At 49.6% G+C, this 22,121-nt stretch overlaps 8 protein-coding genes across 8 annotated transcripts; 6 read left to right on the forward strand and 2 right to left on the reverse strand.

The window, feature by feature from the left end:
• Positions 1-45: 45 nt before the first annotated feature.
• Positions 46-895, forward strand: BO85DRAFT_411664 (F1F0 ATP synthase subunit f; the record flags this gene model as incomplete). Its single annotated transcript, XM_025657534.1, has 5 exons — positions 46-78; positions 166-223; positions 285-299; positions 433-583; positions 615-895. Exons 2-5 carry the CDS (start codon positions 176-178, stop codon positions 893-895), a joined length of 495 nt encoding a protein of 164 aa, XP_025521528.1. The 5' UTR covers positions 46-78; positions 166-175.
• Positions 896-1,933: 1,038 nt separating this feature from the next.
• On the reverse strand, positions 1,934-3,021 carry BO85DRAFT_434100 (uncharacterized protein; the record flags this gene model as incomplete). The annotated part of the gene is made up of 2 exons (XM_025658448.1): positions 1,934-2,000; positions 2,117-3,021. 2 exons carry the CDS (start codon positions 3,019-3,021, stop codon positions 1,934-1,936), a joined length of 972 nt encoding a protein of 323 aa, XP_025521529.1.
• A 751-nt stretch (positions 3,022-3,772) lies between these two features.
• On the forward strand, positions 3,773-5,044 carry BO85DRAFT_411670 (uncharacterized protein). The gene is made up of 3 exons (XM_025657535.1): positions 3,773-4,278; positions 4,331-4,565; positions 4,631-5,044. The coding sequence occupies exons 1-3, from the start codon at positions 3,893-3,895 to the stop codon at positions 4,841-4,843; spliced, it is 834 nt and encodes a 277-aa protein (XP_025521530.1). The 5' UTR covers positions 3,773-3,892; the 3' UTR covers positions 4,844-5,044.
• Positions 5,045-7,982: 2,938 nt separating this feature from the next.
• On the forward strand, positions 7,983-11,239 carry BO85DRAFT_444839 (putative C2H2 zinc finger domain protein). The gene is made up of 3 exons (XM_025659124.1): positions 7,983-8,402; positions 8,465-10,520; positions 10,576-11,239. Exons 1-3 carry the CDS (start codon positions 8,370-8,372, stop codon positions 11,052-11,054), a joined length of 2,568 nt encoding a protein of 855 aa, XP_025521531.1. The 5' UTR covers positions 7,983-8,369; the 3' UTR covers positions 11,055-11,239.
• Positions 11,240-11,571: 332 nt separating this feature from the next.
• On the forward strand, positions 11,572-13,992 carry BO85DRAFT_455583 (WD40 repeat domain-containing protein; the record flags this gene model as incomplete). Its single annotated transcript, XM_025661394.1, has 6 exons — positions 11,572-11,812; positions 11,953-12,036; positions 12,116-12,465; positions 12,517-12,885; positions 12,939-13,710; positions 13,766-13,992. 6 exons carry the CDS (start codon positions 11,572-11,574, stop codon positions 13,990-13,992), a joined length of 2,043 nt encoding a protein of 680 aa, XP_025521532.1.
• A 1,557-nt stretch (positions 13,993-15,549) lies between these two features.
• On the forward strand, positions 15,550-16,920 carry BO85DRAFT_434104 (uncharacterized protein; the record flags this gene model as incomplete). The annotated part of the gene is made up of 3 exons (XM_025658449.1): positions 15,550-16,040; positions 16,121-16,746; positions 16,802-16,920. 3 exons carry the CDS (start codon positions 15,550-15,552, stop codon positions 16,918-16,920), a joined length of 1,236 nt encoding a protein of 411 aa, XP_025521533.1.
• Positions 16,921-17,331: 411 nt separating this feature from the next.
• On the forward strand, positions 17,332-18,619 carry BO85DRAFT_444846 (sorting nexin-3). Its single transcript, XM_025659125.1, has 3 exons — positions 17,332-17,674; positions 17,738-18,059; positions 18,138-18,619. The coding sequence occupies exons 1-3, from the start codon at positions 17,597-17,599 to the stop codon at positions 18,164-18,166; spliced, it is 429 nt and encodes a 142-aa protein (XP_025521534.1). The 5' UTR covers positions 17,332-17,596; the 3' UTR covers positions 18,167-18,619.
• On the reverse strand, positions 18,250-20,571 carry BO85DRAFT_411683 (telomere repeat binding factor family protein). Its single transcript, XM_025657536.1, has 3 exons — positions 19,452-20,571; positions 19,364-19,393; positions 18,250-19,318 (listed from the first exon to the last, which is right to left on the reverse strand). Exons 1-3 carry the CDS (start codon positions 20,459-20,461, stop codon positions 18,568-18,570), a joined length of 1,791 nt encoding a protein of 596 aa, XP_025521535.1. The 5' UTR covers positions 20,462-20,571; the 3' UTR covers positions 18,250-18,567.
• Between the last annotated feature and the right edge of the window lie 1,550 nt (positions 20,572-22,121).

Raw genomic sequence — 22,121 nt, forward strand, 5'->3', positions numbered from 1 at the left:
GACAACCCGCTTTCTCGTTGGCACTTCTTCCTTCTCTCCGTCATTATCCATTGTCCTAGTTCACCTGCTAGCGTCAAGGTAAGTTGATTATTCCCTGAGTGACGCTCTGTATTTTGCGTCCCTCTTTTCATTGATCCGACAATTTTCTGACTTGGGGTCGCACAGATCCTACAAGATGAGCTACATCGCCCGCCGCGGTCTCTCGACCTTGATCCCTCCCAAGGTAAGAAACAACCGATACAACCACAAGAATCTGTCTTAATTTAGTGCTAATTGACGTTTAGATCGCTTCCCCCAACGTGAGAACCCCTACCTTCATCATCCCCGACCCTGCCTAGACGTTACCGCCCGGAGCAATCTCTTTCGTGCTTTACCTCGGGAACTCAACAAAACGCGCGTTATACCTGTTGAACTCAACTAACTGTCAAAAAGGCGATCGGTGCTGCCAAGGATGCTGCCCGCATGGACCGTGTCGTGAACTTCTACGCCAGACTCCCCCGTGGTGCTGCCCCTGAAGTTAAGCCTACCGGCATCATCGGCCGCTACCAGGCTCGCTACTTCGGAAAGAACCCCTCCGCTGCTCGTGAGTACACTCTCTCAATCAAGTCTTACAGTGCGAAAGATGCTGATCATTTGCAACTCGATAGCCCTCGCCCACGCCATCGGTACCATCCTGATCCTGGGCTACAGCATGGAGTACTACTTCCACCTCCGTACGTTCCCTATATTCTTCTGGTATATTGAGCAGCAGGACTTACCATTCTACAGGCCACCACAAGAACCACCCCCACTAAGCAACTCGCTTCTTGGTTTCTGCGAGCGGGAGATCCTGTGTATATACCACACACTCTACAATGAAGACGATGTAGAAGAATCAAACTTGTACCACCTCTAAACGTGTCCTATTGCCAATGTATCTCCCCCATAATGCATGAATAGTCTCGATTAAGCAGCATTTGGAGAAGGGGTCTTGCCCAATTGTAGCCATCTGCCCTCATCAGAACCGCGGCTATGACTATTCAGCGGGACAAGGCACATTAGGTAAATATAAAACGTGATTTTTTTTGCAACCATGCATGTTGCAATGATAAGTAGTATCATTGTCCTCTGCCACAAATACAAAAATGGTCAGCTACTAGTATACCAAACAGTATTGCTTCTTTAAAAGTATCAAGTCAACCCGTAGGTGACAAAAGACTCCCTGGTCTTTCCCCTCAACAGAGTCAAGTTCCCAAGGTCATCCTCATTAACGAACTGACCTGCATAGTAGTCTAGATATGGAGCAAAGACCGTTTGCATTGTGGTGTGGTCTCGTGTCGTGTCGTGGTATGAATCTAATGACATACGAAGATATATATTCATGGGTACATAGGAACACATAAATTGGAAGTCAACGACATCAACAATGTTTCTCCCAATGGTACTAGCTTCTACAGAGGTCAGACATGGAGATGAGATGCTGAGGGGTCATTAGATATTGGTATTAACAATGAAGGTAGATGGAATTATAAGGGTGGCGTCTTTGACTGTGGTTTGATATTAGAGAGAATTCAGAGCATGAGATCTTTGAAGAGTGATTAGTCGTGCTCTGCTTGAACACATGCCTTCTAAGAAATCAGCGAAAGGTCAATGAAGATAGTATTGTATCCCTGAACCAATGACAGATATGTAGACTTACCTTAAGCACAGGGTGATGAAGAAGATTAGGGAGAAACCTCTTGTAGGGGATCTCTGATAAGGTGCCTGTTCTCAGGGGGCCGTCAACATAAAAGTGCTATTGCAACCGCCAAACCTAGAAGTATCCTTTAATTCGACGAGGTTCTTCTCTGTCTGAGCTGTGCATCTGCACGAAGTGATATTGCCAGCAGAATAGGCGCTACTTTCATCACATGGGCCAGGTTCAATGTACTCCATGGGCCAAACTGACGCATAATCAAAAAGGGCCGGGACTGGCTCGTATAGTTTTTGTCCGCCAGAAATTTGACATATTCGTCATCGTACTGTGAAACGGTCAAATATATTTCATGCCGGTCTTGCGCGGTCAGAAAGCGCCTTCATAGTTAGTATCCCGGTGTGTTACTTCGTGATAATGATCGTTGAGAGATGATTGACATACTCTTTGTCCATTGTAAACGCCTGTACACCATCACTTTTGACCCACGCAACCATCTGCGCACTCTCCTGCATTCGTATAGCAGCCAGTTTCTTTGCTCGCATGACCGGTTTGACCTCAATAATGGCCTGAGCGTTACCTTGCCGGTCATCCAGATACCCATCGGTTCTGGCTTCGAAACTAGCATCTCCGAAATCAGCCTTGAAAGCCTTTCTGTGCAAGGTCCAATTGTTAGCGAGCTTGAACGGTGCTGTTAGAGCATTCATGAAGATAACAAGGGCGCAATTGACGATTTTCTCGTCCCTAGTCGGAGGAAATAGCACGTCCATTTGCTCTTTGGAAGGAGGTGAAATCTTCTGAGGTGGACTTGGGGTTTCCGGAATCGACTTCACCGGAGTATTCTTAGGTGTATCAAGACCTTGGTCTTCCACGTCTAGGGACTCAGGGACATTTTTGGACTTTGTGGGCGTTGCCAAATACATGTCGGCTAACTTTCGACTCAGTACCCTAGCGCGTGTTCGATGTGCAACAGGTGTTGCAAGTGACCGTGGATCTACGTCGTCTTTTGTGCTTGTAACCTCGAGCTGATAGAGCCGGGCAATTGTGAAGTTCCCTTCCCCCATATCTTTCGATGAGAATTCCTGACAATATGTTTGCCATGACTTGTAATCTTTCAACAGTTCCTCTGCTTTAACAATCCATTTGTTCAAGTCAGGGAGCAGTTTGGGCAGATCTTGGATATGGCGTGTCTCCCACAGTACTTGAAGAAGAAGAAATTGTTTATATTCAATCTTTGAGGCAGAGTCCAACTCCGCGCCGTGGATAGTTTGACCTGTAAGGCCCATCCGAGCCATGGCAGCTTCCCATCTCTTCTCATTTGAAGGTAGATCATCTGTTACGCCTGACATGATGGTTATGAAGATGTAAATGTATGAGCAATGATGATACGAGCTCAGAGGGAAGCAGGAGACTGGATAAGAAACGTTGAGATAGGAATATGCAGTGACAGGTTCGCAGCTATCTAGACTCACGAGAACCCAGAATTGGGAAGATCGAAAGAAATAGGCCGCAAATAAAGGCCATATCGCTGGAAGAAAATTTAGTGAAGTGTCTTGTTATGGTGAATGGTTCTATCACGATATACACAACGCTTGAGTTGGTGGCGTTTGCGCTGGCTATTCATTCCCCTCTGTTGTGAGATGGGCAGGCATCAGCCTGGCCAGTGAAACATTGTTATCATGATGTCGACCCAAAATTGCCTGACTGTAATCTATATGCCTATTTTTGCTGCGAGGACTCATCTTGGTCGAAGCAATCCCGGCTCGATCGATAGCAATATGAGGTTATACGCAAGGAACAGCAGCCGGAACAGAAAAGCGATATATGGGAAAGTCCATAGCTGTTTATTTGAACTTCCAACATGACGGATAAAGTAATTTAGATGCTTTTCCTTTGATGTAGTCTCATTCACCAAACAAAATATTGAGACACAAATTGTAGTAATAGGTTGGATGGGTTTGGTGGCGCCTTCACAGCACTTCATATAGTGTAGGAAACTGTGAATCTGGGAGCGCTGATTGGTGGTTTCCCGGCAACCAATGTTGCTGTTTCAAAAGAGGAAACAATTTGTTTTCACCTCCAATGCGACCTTCTGGGAGACAGAACAAGATATAAGAGAGCACAAAGTTCTCCTTCTCCGTTCTCATATACCCAGTCAATTCTATGTAAATCCAAATTCTCGGCTGTACACAACTTACTAGCTCAGCTATCTATATCGCCATGTCACATAAGGTGGAACCTCCAGCCCGCCGCCAAATGAGGGCAGCATTGAGGGACTTGGCCCTCAAGATCAAGAGCCTGGCAATTGATGAACTAGACCTACAGCAATTGGAACAACTCAATATTCGAGTCGATCTTATGTCGCTCGACCAAGCTTCACCACACAAACCATCTTATTTTGCCCCCTTGGCAGACCACTCAATCCCAGATCCCAAGGATGATGACCTTCATGGACCATATAACGGAGTAGACGATGAAACAGACCCAGCTTTTACCAGCCCTGTCGATCGCGCATATGCAATGGATATCCACCTTTCGTCTTACATCACCTATTACTCCATGAAAGCCGATCATGAAGGGTATAGGACCACCTGGTTCTCAAAATGGTAGGATATCCATCATTGAGACTTAAAATATACACTAACAGGCTCTCCATAGTGTTGGTGACTCCGCATTCGAGAAATCCAGTTTGTACAAGTATGAACAGCCCGAGTTTGGGTGCTATCGTATCGCCGAGCTGAATGGCCCTACACGTCCACATGTCAAGGCGGTCATGTACAATAATCTAGTCGCCACAGATTCCACAATCCTCTTCGGCGAGTTGATGCCAATTCTTCGGATTATGCTGACACAGCTTCGGAGACGGAAGTTCATCCATGAAATGGTCTCACCGGTAAATGACTGCACCACGTCCACCAGTCAATCTTGTTGCTTTCTCAAAGCTGATACGTGCTACAGGTCCTTATTTTCTCGCTCATGGGGCTACAAGCCCGAGTGGTCGAAGCATTCTTCAAGGATCAGAATCTGGTGCTGCGTCCGACCAAAATGTATGATTTTAGCCACGGGAACTCCGATGCCTTCAAATCACTTGCCCAGTGGTATATCTTGGGAGAACCTATCGGGGATACTACACAGGCTTCCGGACACATTGGAGAATTCGCGGTCGTTTGACATCGTATATGTGTCAACTTCGTGCTTATGATTTATAATCACGTTGCTCTCTAATCCTTTTACATCGTTCAAGCAGGGAGTCATGGTACATGGGAGATTTATGTCACGTGGAGGAGTTGCAAGGCGTATGTTTGCTTATGAATTACATGACTAATGAGGATGGGTCTGTTTTTTCCTTATTGTGACGTTTCTCAGTAGCCGCTTCTGCAATAATATTTCTGGGGTGTAATGTACTATGACCCTATTTCCAAATAAAATAGCGCTTGAAACGAACTCTTTCCATAGCTGGGATGGTGTCTTTCCCAAACATTGATCTAGGCTCTAAGCCCCCGTATTTCCAGACAACACAGTTTACATGATATACTACTAGTATGATATAGCTCGATCCCCACCCAGCCAACAAAACAGCCAGGAAAAGGGCTCAGTGCTACAGTCTCCTTGACAGTGAGAAACTACTGTAACATCGCTACAATGTCATACACTCTTCGATGCCAAAGACCTCATAGTTTGTGGCTATGCAAGACGGACTGCAGCACTGCACCTCTCACAACTCCCAGACAACGAATGCCTCACTTGATGGTGGCTGAGCAGTGATGAGAGTGCTAAGAGATGCCCTACTTCTTGGTATGGAGCGTCAGAACTTAATGGTTACGGAGATGTAGATTCTGTTGTGGAAAGATCGCAAAGATCATACCTGAAAGAGGTGGTGAACTGAGTTTGTGGTTTGTATGGTTGGTATGACTTGGTATTAGTAGATAGAATGGAAGTATAACTAGGTAAGGCCAGGGGATGCAGTTCTGGAATGGTCTGTAGGAGATTAGTAAATGATCATGATGATTGGGTTGTCGGGGGAGGGGGGTGGTATATGCAGTGGGAAGTGTGGAATCATCCTTCTCTCTTTTCTTTTTTCTTTTTTTCTTCTCATTTTATTTTCTTCTCTTTTATGTAATTTAGTTACTTATTCACCCCAACGGAGTTCATTTAGTGACAGCATACGAACGACGGGGCGCGGCAGGCAACTGTTATGAAACTCATTGCCTGCATAAGTAACGGGACATCCACTCTGCTTAGAGTTTAAGGCCAGGGCAAAGAATACATCGGACCATGGTCCTTTAACGGATATGTCCGTCGATTCAAGCAACGGAGGTAACTTGGCGTGTTCCCTCCGATATGTCTTCTGTCGGCATCTTACGTGAGATGAGCGAGACGGTCGGGGGCACTCAATAGCTACCCAAGCAGTCGATCAAGTGTTGGGTATCGTTCTAGAGTGTTGAGAAAGAGCCTCAGTTATGACGAAAGTAGGATAGTGAGTAGGGGAAGAACGATGGTCGGGCTAATTTGCCACCCAGTCTAGACACCTGAGTCAGGGGAGGTAACGTGAATTCTATGGAAGTCGTATTCCGATTCAAGCATTGCGATAGACTTGATCCGTTGAACCACTAGTTCTCGAGTGGCAAATTCTAGACTCTGCATAGCTTTAAAGGTACGTAGCCTTGAACAGATGGTGATTGGCGATAGCCAGGTACGCTCTCCGGAGCACATGTTGGAGGAACTTCTACATTACCAGTAGCTTGGAGCTCAACTCCAGAATAAACCGTTTCTTGTAGTGCCTCGGTTGTCTGGAAATCGTGACGAGATGAGCTGTCTGGGTACAGCCACCATGGGAAACCCGGGCAATGCACAACTGGCATCGCTCCTACGTCAATTTGGGCTTGACGGACCGATGCAGATGCCTCTGATTCTGCAGAAGGGCGGTGTTTGGGAGAGTAGTAGCGTGTGACGTTACTTAATCCCTTACTAACTAAGCCACGGAAAAGAGCAGCACTGCTCCTTTGCTGTTGCCTCGAGTCTTACTGCGGAAATTGCTGTGCATCGGCTTAACTCGGGGCAGGGGAAGAGGCCCTTCAATATCTGTCCAGTCAGGACTTCACAACAGAATGAGGCAAGTCAAATAATTCACGCAGTCTTGGTGCGTTCTGGATCTCTGCCATTAAAACCTTGTGGCTGTTGTCTTGAATTGTTCAAGTGCCATTCAGAGCGGACACCGCGCTAGCCTTGTGGGAGAAGAAGCGGGGTAAGCAGTGCAGTGGATGGAGGGTGAAAGTGAACTCTTACTGAGTTTCCCCTGTGGCGCAGCTGCTCGAATAGTCCCCGATCCGGGGGTTCTGAAACCCCCGTTGCTTAGACCCTACCTTTCAGTTCTATCTGACCGTTCACCCACTTCTCGTTAGCCACACTTAATCTGGCCCATCCATAATTCGCTATCCACCAAGGTTGTGCTCTGGGACTCGGCGCTCTCCGAGATTATTCATCCAGAGATTATATCCATATCAGAGCCGTTGTCGCCTCACTTTGTGGATCGATCATCTTGTTCTGTCGTTGGGCACGGGGATGGTTTGGCTATTCTAGATCACGATCCTCGTTTGGAGTCGGTAGACTGCGTAAGGCTACCCTTTCCAGTCCAATCGGAATATTGTTCCTGTTGGTAGACGTTCCAGACATAGTGTTCTGGACTAGGATCCACATTTGCTATTGATTGATGATAGCAAGCATAGATGTGCGAGATCTCTTGGGTAGCTACCGTAACAGCTTGCGTAGCAGCATGAAGCTCCTCAGCAATGTCGAACTTGCTAGCGGTGATCCTTCCAGAAGTAGGTTAGTAGTAGTACTCCGTAGATAAGTAGCAGCTGATTAAAGACCGACGAATGGCAGTGCAGTGTAGTTCCGGGAAGTCGACACCAGTTTCGCCTGTAGAAGTTGCAAAAGTGAGAGAAATCTCGACTGAGCTCTCAATTCGCGAATGGAAGTTCCTCTATCCAGTAAATTGCATTTACTCACAATTCTTCAGTCCAGAACTTTAGGCAGCAAGCTCCTCCATGATCGTTTGGGGACTGTTGGTAGTCGATGACGTTCCGGCCAGCCAGAGTGCCTGGGGATGATGGCCGGCAAGGCTGCCAGAACATCACACGCAAACATCGCCCAGACTAGTACCGCGCAGACGTCACTAAAACACTCGAGTCTTCAGAGGTAACAATACCTGCTCTGCTGAACTGGTATCGGTCATACGGGGGGGGGCCCTTTCGCCCTGTAATGATGGATGACTCCCTCCTACTCCTACACTACTACCACCATATAAGAGCGGAAATATCACCCCCCGAAGCTACTCTTTTTTCTGTTGCTGGATTCTACTCATCGCAAAACCAAGATTTCCTACAAGTCCTAGAGCTTCCTTTCAAAAGCAACTTTATTTTCTCCTTTGTTAAGACTGCTCTCTTTAATCTTTGTGTGCCTGTCAGCGATACAGGGGAGGATTTCTTCTTCCATTTACTTGACCTCATCTTGTCTTCTGTGTTTGCTTCTTTCAATCCTCAACCCACCCCACCCTGACTTGCATTGATCTTCCTTTCAATCCGACAGGATTCAATAGCCTCCATCGATGGGAGATGACACGGGAAACGGCAGAAATTCTTTCTTTCAGGGCAATTGGCCCATCTTTTCCCCTCAATCACCCCAAGGGAACCATCTAATGCCCGGTTTTTACTCCTATGCTACCTCATCGGTCAGTCAATAATCGAATCCATTGAGCTTCGTGGCTTTAGCGACTAACGTTCTGGCATATAGCACTATGCTCCATCCTCTCCGCACTCGCCAGTATCGACTTCGAGAAGTATCAGTCCAACTGATGGGCTGCATCTAGACATGAGCTTTCTCACGGACGAATTGCTGAACGATATGGCGGGTGGGCATATGGCAAACAATGGCATACAGGGCATACCTGTGGGCGAGGATAACCCATTGTCCCTGGTAGTCCCTACTATCTCTCAAGCGCAGGGTGGCATGCACGCCAATCATCTCGACCCTATTCTGTCTCAACTTGCGACTGCAGTTGAAACGAAACTGCCACAGCAAGATGCAGCTCATCTTTATGAGATGAGAGACCTGCTCAGTGCCAGCCACAACAGACTTATCAGGATGATTCAGCACCAGATTGATATCATAGAGTATCCATCTCATTCGCCCGGTTCGTCTGACTCGCCTGGCAGCCCGCACAATGGATACAACTACGTCTGCAAACTCTGCCCCAATGGAAAGCGCAAATCTTATACGGAGCGTGGTAACTTCAGGCGTCACGTCTCAGACCAACATCACTCTGAATTTCGCTATCAGTGCGTACATCCACGATGCTCCTGGGCAGCAAACAGACGGGACAAGGTTTATTACCACATGAGAAACCAGCATATGTACCAAGTGTCTCGAACGCAAATAGACCGAAAGACAATTAGACAGATGCCACCACGCCAATGTGGGCTATGTCCACAGCCCGTAAACTGCTGGGCGGAGTACTTCAAGTGCGTTGCCAACCATTGTCGTGTCAGGAAAGTCGGTTCGACCACTTCAAGTGCAAGCCAGAGTAGACGGGGCAGTGATGATCGCGGAGGAGGGGGCAATAACGGACCTGGCTTCGGTGGGAATTTCTTCCCTGGAGGTGGTTTCGGTCAATTTGGTCCGCACCAGTTCTACCCTGGCAACAATGGGGGATTTTCTTCGACTGGTGCCGGTCAGGCTAATAGCCATTACGGTAACAGTTTCTCTGGCTACAGGGGCGCTACAAACCGAGATGACGAAGAGTTTACCTCAGGCTACTCCTCCGTTGAAGCTGATGCTGTCTCAGATATAGCTCCATCATCGTCTTGCTGCTCCAGCGACGTACCACACACGGTGGAAGTTCCTGCCCCATCTAATATCACAAGCCAGCATTTGGCACTGATGCAGATGGCAGAGAGAGCTGAAAGCTGCGACTCGGTCTCCCACGGCGAGGATTGCCCGCCATCCACACCTGGTGAAACGGATATAAGCAACCCGGGCGACAAAGCTTATCGCCGTATATCACGGCCTTCCGGTAGCACGGATCTAACCCCCAAGCGGGGCTTCCCTCCTATGGCTGATGATAGTTCCGAGAAGCGGTGTCAAGGCTGTGGACACATTTTCGACGATTGCGATAAGTGCCGTCGTCTAAAGGGGACCTCCTTCCAGTGCCACTTGTGCACAGACAGTAGCTGCAAGCTCCACGCTTTTGAGAGAGACCTGAAAGGAAGCGGAGAACCGCAGAGCTCCAGGCAGGCAATTGATGAAGGTGATATAGGTGTTCTTGCGCACCCACTCCGGGCTGATCATTGTTCCCTGTCGCCAAGTGAGCACCCTCTGGAGTCTCCGTCCCTCGGTGATTATGATCGGCATACAAAACCTGAAGAAGGTTATCATCTAGGAGCTCGAGTATCATCGGGTGGCCGTACCCTTGGCTTGGGAGCTTCCAATGATGGGGAAGTACATTCTGGCAGACCTGGTTCTCTTAGTCGGGATTCGCCTGTTGGCTCTGAAGAGACTTGTTCCCCGATAAGTCTGGACACTTCATATTGCCAAGCGCTACCTTCTCTGGACACCAAAGTACCACGAGAAGAAGTCGAAGCTGCTCATGGGTATGGAATCGGTAAGCTAATGATGACCAAGGAGTTGAAACAAACACTCGATATGTTGTCTGTTGCGGAGTCGACATATCAGTCGTACGAAATCCTCTCATTCTGTGTCTTGAATGCAGTGCAAGAGTTTTTCGACCAGATGCTTGTCTCTTGGCTCGTCTGCGAGGCCGCCCTCCTAGAATCAGTGTCATTGTCGTACTGTGGGTGCTTGCCCCATCCTCTTCCAATGGATGAGTCTGCTAAACATCGGTTTAGGTATCGGTGGAAAGGGCATTTCGGGGAAACAAACCGAATCCGCCATTAGTCGGCGCTACGTACCCTATCCATGGGAAAGGATGTGTTACCAATCCACAGCTAGACAAATTCCGCGGAGAAAGCATTCACTGCTGCGAACGAAGCTCCAAGTGATCTCCGGGGTCCTCATCCTGCGTGCCACTGTTATGAAGAGGAAGCCATTGATGAATTCATTCACAGACACTTCCGCGGAAGTTTCTGAGCCTAGCAAGGTAGGCACTGAGCTCCAGGTAATTGAACAAGGTATCCATGCGGCCCCATCTATCGAAGTGATGTTCAGCCGAGGCACAGAGGTGGTAGCGGACGCATTCTCCAGTTTGATCACCGGCGTCATGTCTGCAACGGAAGAAGAGATGGAATACTTCAAGCCCCTATCCGCGCATATTTCGAACCTCTTCACAAGAGGATTGTGGCTCGGAGACGAGAGCCTGACTGAGTGACTCTATTGCCTCTGTAGAGGCTATTTCGGTTGACTTTTTTGGAATGTACACTTAATATTTTCTTTAGTCACGAATCTTACGACCGCATGACTTGATGTTGATATCCCTTACATGTGTATATTAATATGTGACACGAGCTTCATGACTCGTTAATATGAATCTTGATACACATTTTGAATAATGAACTATGACATTGTCATCCTCCGCACCCGGCATCGGGGATAGGAGTTAACAAGCCCGCGCACTCCGAGATGACATAACCGACCGGTATCGATAAGCGGTGCCAGCAACGACTCCAAACCAACTATTTCGGAGCCAGTGATTGCCGGCCAATTGAAGACGCAGCCCCGACACCTCCCCTTGTCCTTTTATCACCACTAATTGCTCTCTCCCTTGCTATTGGAAGTCGGGTGACAGACCATAACCGACTAGTAAGAGTACTAGTAGCCTGCTATGATATGATCCCAGTCGCCCATTCACCGACTGCTCCCAACCCCCCTCACGTTTTCGGCCGATCATGAGTACTAGTCCTCCTCCTCCGCCGCCGCCGTCTGGCTCGCCCCCCGCCCAACCGGGGTCTCCTCCGTCCCGAGATTCTGGAACTGTATGGCATCCCGCTAGGGAATGGTTGGAAGAGGACGAGGATGAGGATGATATGGACTATGAGCCGGATGAAATAGAGGCAGAAGAAGAAGAGCTAGATGCGGAATTGTATGAAGACGAGGAAGACATTGATGATGCTGATGATCATCGCTTCGGTAGGATTTACCCCCCCTCCTTCTTTTACAACTGGCACATTGGCTTGCATGCGTTGAATTTACTTCTTCTTTGGCTAGTGTCTTTATTTTGAGAACTCACACTTTTTTTTTTTTTTTTCAAGACCCGGAATTGCATCTAGGTAATATACATATTGAATTCGCCATGGATGAGTCGGATCATGAGCAGCAGGGTGAGGAGCGTCACGAGGGAAGGCACAATAGAGGTAGGCGTGCCCGCATTCTTTTTTTGTTGCTTACTGCTGCTGTTGCTGTTGCTTAGGTTTTGGACACTCATTGTAGCAGTTTCCGCAGCTCGATTACTGAACCTCCTGGCTTCGAATGGTCTGCGCCATATCCTACATTATAACGGACTACATGACGCCAACGTGGTAGAGGACGACGAGGAAGAAGATTACGAGTTCGGGTTCTTCGGATACCGGCGACGAGCACGACGATCGGGAGGTCAGCAGTTCCCCAAAGTACCAAGCGAAGAGGGAGCGCAGCTCATGGGTTCTGGCGATTTCGGTTCCAACCCTCACTATGTGGACAAACTCAAGAGGCGCAAACAGGCCCTTGCGACGAAGATCATGTGGCGAGAACTGGGGGTGGATGTGTCGGGGCCGCAGAGGAGGGATATGCAGTCGATAACTCAGGTGGGATTCATTCAGCTGGGGTATACGGTTGGTTCTGGCTGACTGTTGTAGGGACTTATTCCGGGCTCGGTGGCGGATAAGATCGTTCATTTCGACTCGCGGTGCTATTCTGGACAGTTCTCGGACGATGGGAATTTCTTCTTCTGCTGCGCTCAGGACTTCAAGGTCAGGATGTACGATACGTCCAATCCGTTCGAGTGGAAGTATTACAAGACCGTGGACTACCCGTTTGGGCAGTGGACTATCACCGACGCCAGTCTGAGTCCGGACAATAAGTTCCTGGCGTACAGTTCAATTCGGAATCTGGTCTGTCTTGCGCCTACCGATCCAGCGGATTCCTCGGATCCGGCTATATTGGATTTGTCGTCGCTTTCAGGAAGGCGAGGCGGGCGCGGCCTGTATGGCAATTCTCATTTCGGGGTATGCACTGACCGGTTCAAAGCGGGCAGTCTCATTTTAACTGACTGGTATAGATCTGGTCGATTCGATTTTCGGGCGACGGTCGGGAAATCGTGGCTGGCACATCCGATCAGTCGGTTATTGTTTACGATTTAGAAACGCGCCAGTCTGTCCTGCGGCTGCAGAACCACGAAGATGACGTGAACGCTGTCTGCTTCGGCGACAAGTCATCTCCCCATATTCTTTATTCGGGCTCGGACGATACCACGCTGCGCGTGTGGGATCGACGCTCGATGGGCGACGGGCGCGAGGCCGGTGTGTTCATGGGTCATACAGAAGGGTTAACTTATGTTGACAGCAAGGGCGACGGGCGATACGTACTATCCAACGGCAAAGATCAGTCGATGAAGCTCTGGGATTTGAGAAAGATGATGACGACCGCCAAGTTCGACACCATCGATGTTAATCGATACACGACCGGTTTCGACTATCGATTTGAACCGTACCCCGACGACTATTACGAACCTCATCCCCATGACTGTTCGGTAGTAACGTTCCGGGGCCACCGCGTGCTCAAGACTCTCATTCGCTGCCACTTCTCCCCTCCGGGCAGCACCAACTCGAGATATGTGTATACGGGCAGCGAAGACGGTAAGGTATACGTATATAATCTGGATGCCACACTTGCAGGCACGATTGATGTAGGGCAAGCGACGGCCAACTCGCGGCCGCGCGATCCGGATATCTTCACCGCTGCGTATGAAATCCGTAGCAGTCGCAGCGATGTGATGTGGAAGACATGCGTTCGGGATGCCAGCTGGCACCCGAACTCCCCTGTCTTGGCAGGTAAGTTATCGCGGTTGTGTGGATGATGATTGAGCGAGCTAATCTGAGGTTACAGCAACGTCCTGGAATGGTTGGGGATTGTCCACTGGTACGTGCACACTGCATACCTGGAATGACGGGGTGGATAGCGATGAGGGCGATCCACCGGTGGCAGGGAACTACGACAGCCGATTGAACTCGGTTCGGGAATTCAACTTATTCAGGGAGAAGATGATGCAGAGCCGAAGTCGACCAGTCCAAAGATCTGCATTGGACGATGAGTTACATTATGAGTTATGGTGATGAGAATTTGGACGTATACGCAGGCAGGTAACTGCATTCCACCATTTTCCACTGCATGACCGCCATGGCGTTGGCTGGCTAGCTGAAAATAATTGAGGATTGCCAAAGAGACTGGGATAAGCAGATAGTTATAGAATGTAATTAGCTCGGTCGAGGATGGGGTTATCGATAACGCGATCACATATAGTCAACAATCTAGGCCGGGCTATGAATAGCACCGTCTCTCTTTCTCTCTCGGACGGGGAAGCAAATGGCCAGCGTGAGAAGCAGCACTGCTCTCCACGACCCATCACGGCAGACAGAGGACATTGCACATTTTGGATAGAGTAGTTCACAGCTGAAGAGAAAATTTGTGAATCATTTGCGATCCTAATAGAGTTCGAAACAACACCATCCCGACGCGTCACGATCTGGGGTCCGGAGCGGAAGTTCAACCGAAGCCGAGAGAAGGCCGGGAGGAGAGTTGAGGTCGAGATCGCCGCTGTCCTTCCCTCTCTCTCTCTCTCTTGTCTCTTGCTTCTGCTTCCGCTTCCCATCGCGCTCCACCCGCAGTCTGGCTTCGGACACGTCTTCCCACGCTTCCATCCCATCCCCATCATCCTCCCCTAGCCCTATCCCTTCTTTCTTCTTTACCTTCTGCATTCCTCACTTCTCCGCTCTCTCCTCTTCTTTCGCCACCTTCCGGCGTTAGCGGCGACGAGTCAAGTCAGGGGATTCCAGCTGGACGTGTGAACCACTGGACCTGACCTTAACCTGAATAACATCAGTCTCGCGAGAGCTGAGCTGAGCTGAGCTGAGCTTGGGAAACTAACTGCGCTCACCGACGTTGTTTGCTGGAACATAATTCTCTCTTCTCCTTCCATTTCCTGTACTCTCTCATCTCTGGAAGTTCATTCATATCTCTCGGACCTGTTCTCTAGCACAAGCGCTTTGCCGGCCCCGGCAGCAGCTGATCATCGGCGCCGCATCTTCTGTGGAAATTACCTGCAACTCTCTCCCTTAACCCAATTCTACTACTACCCTTTCCCTGTACTGAAGAAAAAAGAAAAGTCCTGGAACAAGGCGCCAGAATCTCCGTTTCAGAGCTATCAGATTGACGAACTGGTCAAGTGTTTGTTCTTTTTGAAGCTGTCTTCGCTTCGGATTGTACGTATCATCAAGCCTTTTTTATGTTCCTCTGTTTTTTTTTCGATTGCCATCTGCCAATCGATTTCGCCTGGTGCCTTATCCCCTGTGAGCTTTAAAGAAGAAAACCAGAGTGTTGAAAACAAAAACCGTGGATTTCCCACCATCGGAGTCGGAGGAAATGATCCCAGAAGCCTGCTTTTATTATTGTTGTTTTTCTAAAATATCCAGTGGATGAGAATTCCCTCCTTGCTAATTGACCGCCTGTGTCTACAGACATGTACTTCCCTTGAAAATCAAATCGATCCTGAAGCTTGAGAAGAGAAAGAAGAAGAAGAAGAAGAAGAGCCAATATCCAAGGAGGACTGTATATCACAAGCAAGCAATCAAGTTTTCCCTTGAGAGAGAAATCCGATCATAAGCTAAAACACCATGGCTACCGAAGATGATAACTTCGATATTGACATCTATGGAGATGGCGGTGGCTACAATGCCAATGAGCAGGGGCCCGAGGATGAGATGAAACATGATGACACAGAACTTATCCTAGATGCGCCGGAACCCACACAACAACAACAGCAGCAGAATGGAAACCCCAACCACCAAGGCGACGGCTCCTCCGACGGCACCGTCAAGCCCGACAGTGAAGGCGGCGCTCCCCATAGTGACCCTGTAACCCAGGCGGGCTCCGCCAACCCCCAATCCGCGGCCAAGGAGACTCCCACCCCCCAGCAGGGAACCAAGCGCAAGGAGCATGATGATCGCCCGACAGACCCTGATGCTACTCCTGCTCTGCTCATATCGGACTTGTATTGGTGGACCACGGACGACGACATCCGCGGCTGGGTGTGCCAGGCCGACTGCGAGGATGAACTGAAGGACGTAACGTTTAGCGAACACAAAGTGAACGGTAAAAGCAAAGGGTAAGCAGGATGCAGGATGCAGGATGCAGCGGTGATGATGACAGCTCCCATCCACTGACGTGATATTATTATACATATAGACAAGCGTTCCTCGAATTCACCACCCTCCAAGCAGCCACCGCAACGAAACACAAGATCGAGTCATTCAGCGCCGGTGGACAAACGCGCAAGCACATGGTCACTTACACCAGCCCGCAACCGAACCCGTTCCGCACGCTACCCAAGGATGCGCCGATGCGCAAGGACAACCAGGCGCGCTCGATGTCCGGCGGCTTCAACTCGCCCAACCCGAACATGAACTTTGGCGGTGGCATGAACAACATGGGCGGCGGCGGCGGTTATCGCGGCGGACGCGGTGGATACAATAACCGGGGCGGCATGTCCGGCGGCATGGGTGGTGGGAACTTTGGCGGCAACCGGAACTTCCAGAACCCCATGGGTGGCTTCCAAGGGCCGATGGTGGGCGGAGGCTTCCAGGGGAATCCCATGGGGATGCAGAACTACGGTGGCTTCAATAACCGCGGGGGGATGATGGGCGGTATGCGCGGTGGCCCTGGCGGCATGCGCGGTCGTGGTGGTGGCATGGCAGGACCCAATATGATGGGAATGCCGGGGATGAACCCGATGGGAGGCATGGGGATGAATGCGATGCCGGGGGCGATGAATCCGATGATGGGAGGTATGGCGGGTAACATGGGGATGCAGGGTGAGTACCCAGAAAGCAGTGGATAGTTGTGTTCTTGTATACTGATGTAAAGCAGGACAAGGTGGATTCCAGGGCCCCAACCCAGCCTTTAACCAGGGCTTCTTCCCTCCCAATCAAGGCGTCGGCGATGGATCATGGAACCCTCATGGGGCCAAGCGCAGTCGCCAGGAGTGATGATTGACCCTTGTACACCTGTTTCTTCCTCTTCATTCTTCATTTCTCTGCTCTATCTATCAATATCTGGGTTTCATTGCGCGGGTTCGGGGAAATTGGTTTTTTATTATCTGTTAGGGTGTATTAGACAATTAAGGGTCTGCAGAAATCTTTTTTTTTTCTTTTTCGTTTTGCTTCTTGCTTGTCTGCATATGTAGTAATAGTTTGAGTATAGGAGTTGGTTGGTAGTTTTAGCTTATCATATCATATCAGTTATCAATAAGAAGCAAATAGCATGCATACAAAGATAGTAGTACGTAGTACTATCTAGAATGTTGTAAGTACTAGGGGTAATAGTGACAGCGGAATGGAGCAACAATGCACCGATAACCCGATCGGCGGGAATTCCAGCCCCTCTTATCGCCATCTGCCTACTCCCATTCTCTTTGAATTAAGATATCCCTGCTGTTTACTTCGAACCGTGGTGATTCACACTCACCCTCTTCTTTGTCTCTAATTGATTCCTATCCGCAACGTGGAAATCCCCAATACCGCAGAAATATAACCCACCCCGAGTTAATCCACTACTTTCACCACCTGGAAGTTAGTAACGCATCGAGCTTCCCCGCATCCACTCTACACCAACACAACAGACATACCAACCAACCCCCTACGGGCAAAAATCCAAAGAAACAAGATGCAAGCCGTCCCCGAATCGCGCCAACAAACCTTCGAGGAGATCTACGGCCCTCCGGAAAACTTCCTCGAGATAGAAGTAACCCATCCCCTTCCCCCATACCCCCCCTCAACCACATCTAACCCATGGGAATAAATCTAGGTACGAAACCCCCAAACGCACGGCACCTCCCGGAACATGTACACGTCATACGAAATCGTGTGTCGAACCAACATCCCGGCGTTCAAACTGAAACATTCCGTCGTAAGGCGCCGATACTCCGATTTCGAGTACTTCCGGGATATACTGGAGCGGGAGTCGACGAGGGTGACGATCCCGCCGCTGCCGGGGAAGGTATTCACGAATCGGTTCAGTGATGATGTGATTGAGCATCGGCGGGAGGGGTTGCAGCGGTTTTTGCAGATTGTGGCGGGTCATCCGTTGTTGCAGACGGGGAGTAAGGTGTTGGCGAGTTTTGTGCAAGGTACTTCTTCGTCTATTCCATATCCTTCTCTTTCAGTTTATTCCCTTGGGGTGTATGGCTAACTGGCTTTGTGTGTAGATCCGAATTGGGATCGGAATGCGTGGTAAAGTATACTGCGTTGGGGTAGGAGGGATGGAGGGATGGAGGGGTGAGTGGGTTGGGGATATGGTATGGTATGGGAGAATGAATGAGGGAGGGTATATGGTATGGTAGGAGGGAATTATTGGCAATTGCGGGTTCAGGTAGGGTAGGTAGTATTCGTCTGTTCTTTTTCATTCTGCTGTCTGTCTGGCGGATATCATGTAACTAGCGTTCTGTTTGTCATTCTGCAATCAGTGTTTGTTCTGTCTTTCATGTCTGTCTGTTCTTAGCATAAAAGCTGTTATCATCCTGAGCATCTTCAGACTACTCCCATGCAATCTACTATGTGACTGCAATTAGTCAATAACACTTCTCTACTGATGTTTAAATGCAACTACACTAGCTATGCAGGCATCTATGCAGCTCACTATGCAAGCTCATCCCACATCGGCGCCAACGTATTATCTGCCCACGTCGCATCCACCCCCGAATTCTCGTCCATCGCAAACGAAAATACCCCCGCACTGCTCGTGCTCTCGTGGAGTCCCTGCGGCGGGGCTGGAGGCGACAGCGCTGGATCAATGGGCCCGCGCGCATTGCCGCTCTCCGCCTGCCCGCGAGCAGATCCCCGTGCAGCATGCTGCTTTCCAGGGTCAGGATTCCCCCCTGGCAATCGTCCGCTCACGGACCCTCCGTCCCGGTAGGCGTGCGGGAATTTGGTCCGAAATCGGTCTCGCAGATCCGTGGCCCGGCGATGGCTCAGATTCAATCGCTTGTCCTGCTGGATCAGCGTCCACTGGAAGCCATGCACGGCATAGCCTTTCAGCAGCGCTTCGTCCTCGACCACGGTAAACGGGCGGCGTGAGCGACGCCGCGACTTCATTGTAAAGTGCGGCTCGGGGATGCCCAGGGACGCCAGCGTGGTTTTGGATCTACTAGAGAGCGTAGGGGTAGTCTTAGACACGGTGCTGTTCTTGGCCTTGCTGCCTTTCGAATCAGCATCCTTGGAGCTGCTGGCCTCATTCGCCGCAGCGCCACTGGCCTCCGTATTAGCCCCCCGCGGGTGTGGGAGATGGATCTTTCCCGCTTGTCCGTCGGTCCCTTCGGTTTCGGCTCGCGAAAGGGCGTTCGCGAGCGTGTCATGCAGCTGCTTGGTGGCTTCATTGGGATCCGCGGCCCTTGATAGATTAGATGTGCACAATCGACAGTCTCGTTTAACTCACCGATATGCCCAGGGGCAACACACACGAAACCTAGATTAACTTAGTTGGCATCCAGTGTCTCCTCCACGTCCACATGGCTATACCATACCTATCTTTCAGATTGGATGCGCTACGCTTGTTGAACTTCAACTCCGGCTGGGCCAGAATCGCCGTCCAGTTGCCGATGCCGCACTTGACCACCCCGCGCAGCAGAGCAGTCGTCTCTTCCTCGGTCCACTTACGAAGGTTCTTGCGGGACCGGCCCCGCGTTTTAGGCGACAGCGGCTCGGTATTGTCCTCCACGGAGGCATCTTTATTGTCAGTCTCGGTGTCTGTCTTTTCAGTTCGTGTCCGTTCCGCTGTAGCAACATCGTCCAGCAGTCCGCTGGCGAGATCGCTCGCATCGCCGTCGGCCGTTTTGTCGACCGGAGAATCAAGAATCTCCTCGATGCGACCTTCTCGTCGCTCCGCAATCTGGCTATCTGCAGCATTAGCAGTGAGTAAGCCCGGCTCCACAGCCTCGCTGCCTCGGGACGGTTTGGTCAGTAGCTGTGTGATCGAGCCGGGTTCAATTGGAGGAAGCAAGGCCGCATTCGGAGGCGGCTCGTTGAGACCATTGAGAATAGCAAAAGGGCCGAAGGGCGGCGGACGCTGCTCCTTTTGTGCCTGAGGAATAGGCAACTGCAGGTGTTCACTAAACGTCTCCGCCTGACCGCCCAAACGCCTGCGCTTGCGGAAGTGAAGGGTGTCATCATCAAACGAGGAGTAGGGGTATCGTTCTAGAGCGCGGAGATTGACAAAAGCCGGGAGAATTGGCCGGGGAGGCGCTTCCAGGCTGGGGAGGGACTCCGCAGGGGCATCCGACTTCTGCGGTCGGGGAGCAGCCGCCCCTTCGGAGGCTCCAGATTGGGCCGAGTCATTGCGGGCAGGGAGGATGCCGGAATTGTTGTTACTGGAAGGTTCCCGGACGTGACTGGCATTGGGTTCGAGCGGGGAGGGCACAGCCAAGAGGCGAGACACCGGCTGACGGAGGGGAGCAATGCGGAGAGACTGAAGCTGGGGTAATTCGCGAATCAAGGATTCGTCGAAGGAGCGGGTATAGGAGCCGTTGGAATCCATGGTGGGGCACCCATACACCCATTCAGGGGATGATCACTGAGGGATGAAGAGCACCATGTAGAAGGAGGAGGGAGATGCCACAGCCATTCTCACGGATGATGATAGTTGGGGGGAGCAGAGATGCAGATGGAGGATGAATTGATCAGACTTGATTCCAGGTGGGCGGCTGATGAGTCAGCAGAGAGTCGACTCTTTCTGGAGGAGTAGTTACTGTTGACTATTTAACAACGTAGGTAAGTACTTGCATAGCTAACAATTTGCTGTATAGACCGTGGTACATATTTGATAATTATAAGTGTTTGTTAAAAGCAATGGTTGAGATGAACAGTGGACACAGAGTAACATGCACTATCCCAATGGATCACATACCAAGTATTCCAGTCATCGAAGCAATTACCAAATTCGACTTCTCTTCATAGGGTATAAGTAGTTATCAGAATGCGAAATATCCAAATACAGCAATCCAAATACAGCAATCCAGAATATAGCGGTGTACACACCTACTATAGAGTATTGTTCAATAAGTTCAATATCAACTGCAACCCCATCAACCAACAAACTCCATCCCATAGAACCAATCATCCTATATCATCCCCACTATGCCCAAAGCAGTAATCAGCTATCCATCTCCTCCGTACTCCACATACTTAGTAACTCTACTCTCACCTCTCCCCGTCCATACAACATACAACCCCATCTCCAACACAATGCCAACCAGCATACTCCCCCCAATCCCCTACCTAATCTACGGCATCTTCGAGCCCATCTCCCTGTACGTCTAATACCTTCTCCCCAACCTACCATGACTACCGTGTTTAATTCCCAGCCGACTCAGCCACCACGAATGTAAATTAGTCTCATACAGCAGATAGATAGATAGATACTTTTTTTCTTTTTTCTTCACAGATCAACATATCTCAGGCCATTGTTATTATACTACTTCGTAGGTAGGTACTGGAATCATAAGTTGTGAAATCGTTCGTGTATTAGACCCTAGTATATGAGTAGTAGTAGTAGTAGTAGTAGTAGTAGTAGTAGTAGTAGTAGTATTTTCCAAAAAGGTCTTCTAGAACTGTACTCATCATCATTACTATACATACCATTACAATAAACTTGAAAGTTTATTTTCCGTCATTACATCTATCTGTCAAACAAAAAGACAACTTGCCGGTGATATTATTTATTTATTTTGATGTTTATTTAGTCTATCTTTCATCCCAGCTTCCAGAGAATCTCGGGTGATGACGTTGTAATAATCTGAATCTGAGAAAGGTGTCTTTTGTATGGCTCTACATGGGTGCTACGATCGACCTGGCCGATGTGTGGATGAACTTCATGGCTACAGTGATATATAGACCCAAGAGGGCCGACCAGTACAAGCATGGTAAGATATGTATTCAGCTGAAAGACACATTGCCTTCAAACAGCCCTAGTAGCAAACAAGAGAAGCACGAAACAGCAAAGCCCAGCCGATCCCAACACAGGTCCGAATTCCCATGCTTACAAGAGTAAATGCTCACTCAACGCCTTGTCCCTTCGCGTCCCGTACACCGTGTGGTTTACCAGTAAAAGAAACACCAACCACCCCTGTCACCGCCTCGCCAACCCAATTGCATTGGAGTCGAGTACGCCGCTTTAGAGCGCGCTTAAACAGTCGCTC

Source organism: Aspergillus piperis (assembly GCF_003184755.1).
Source record: "Aspergillus piperis CBS 112811 unplaced genomic scaffold BO85scaffold_1, whole genome shotgun sequence".
Lineage (NCBI taxonomy): Eukaryota > Fungi > Ascomycota > Eurotiomycetes > Eurotiales > Aspergillaceae > Aspergillus > Aspergillus piperis.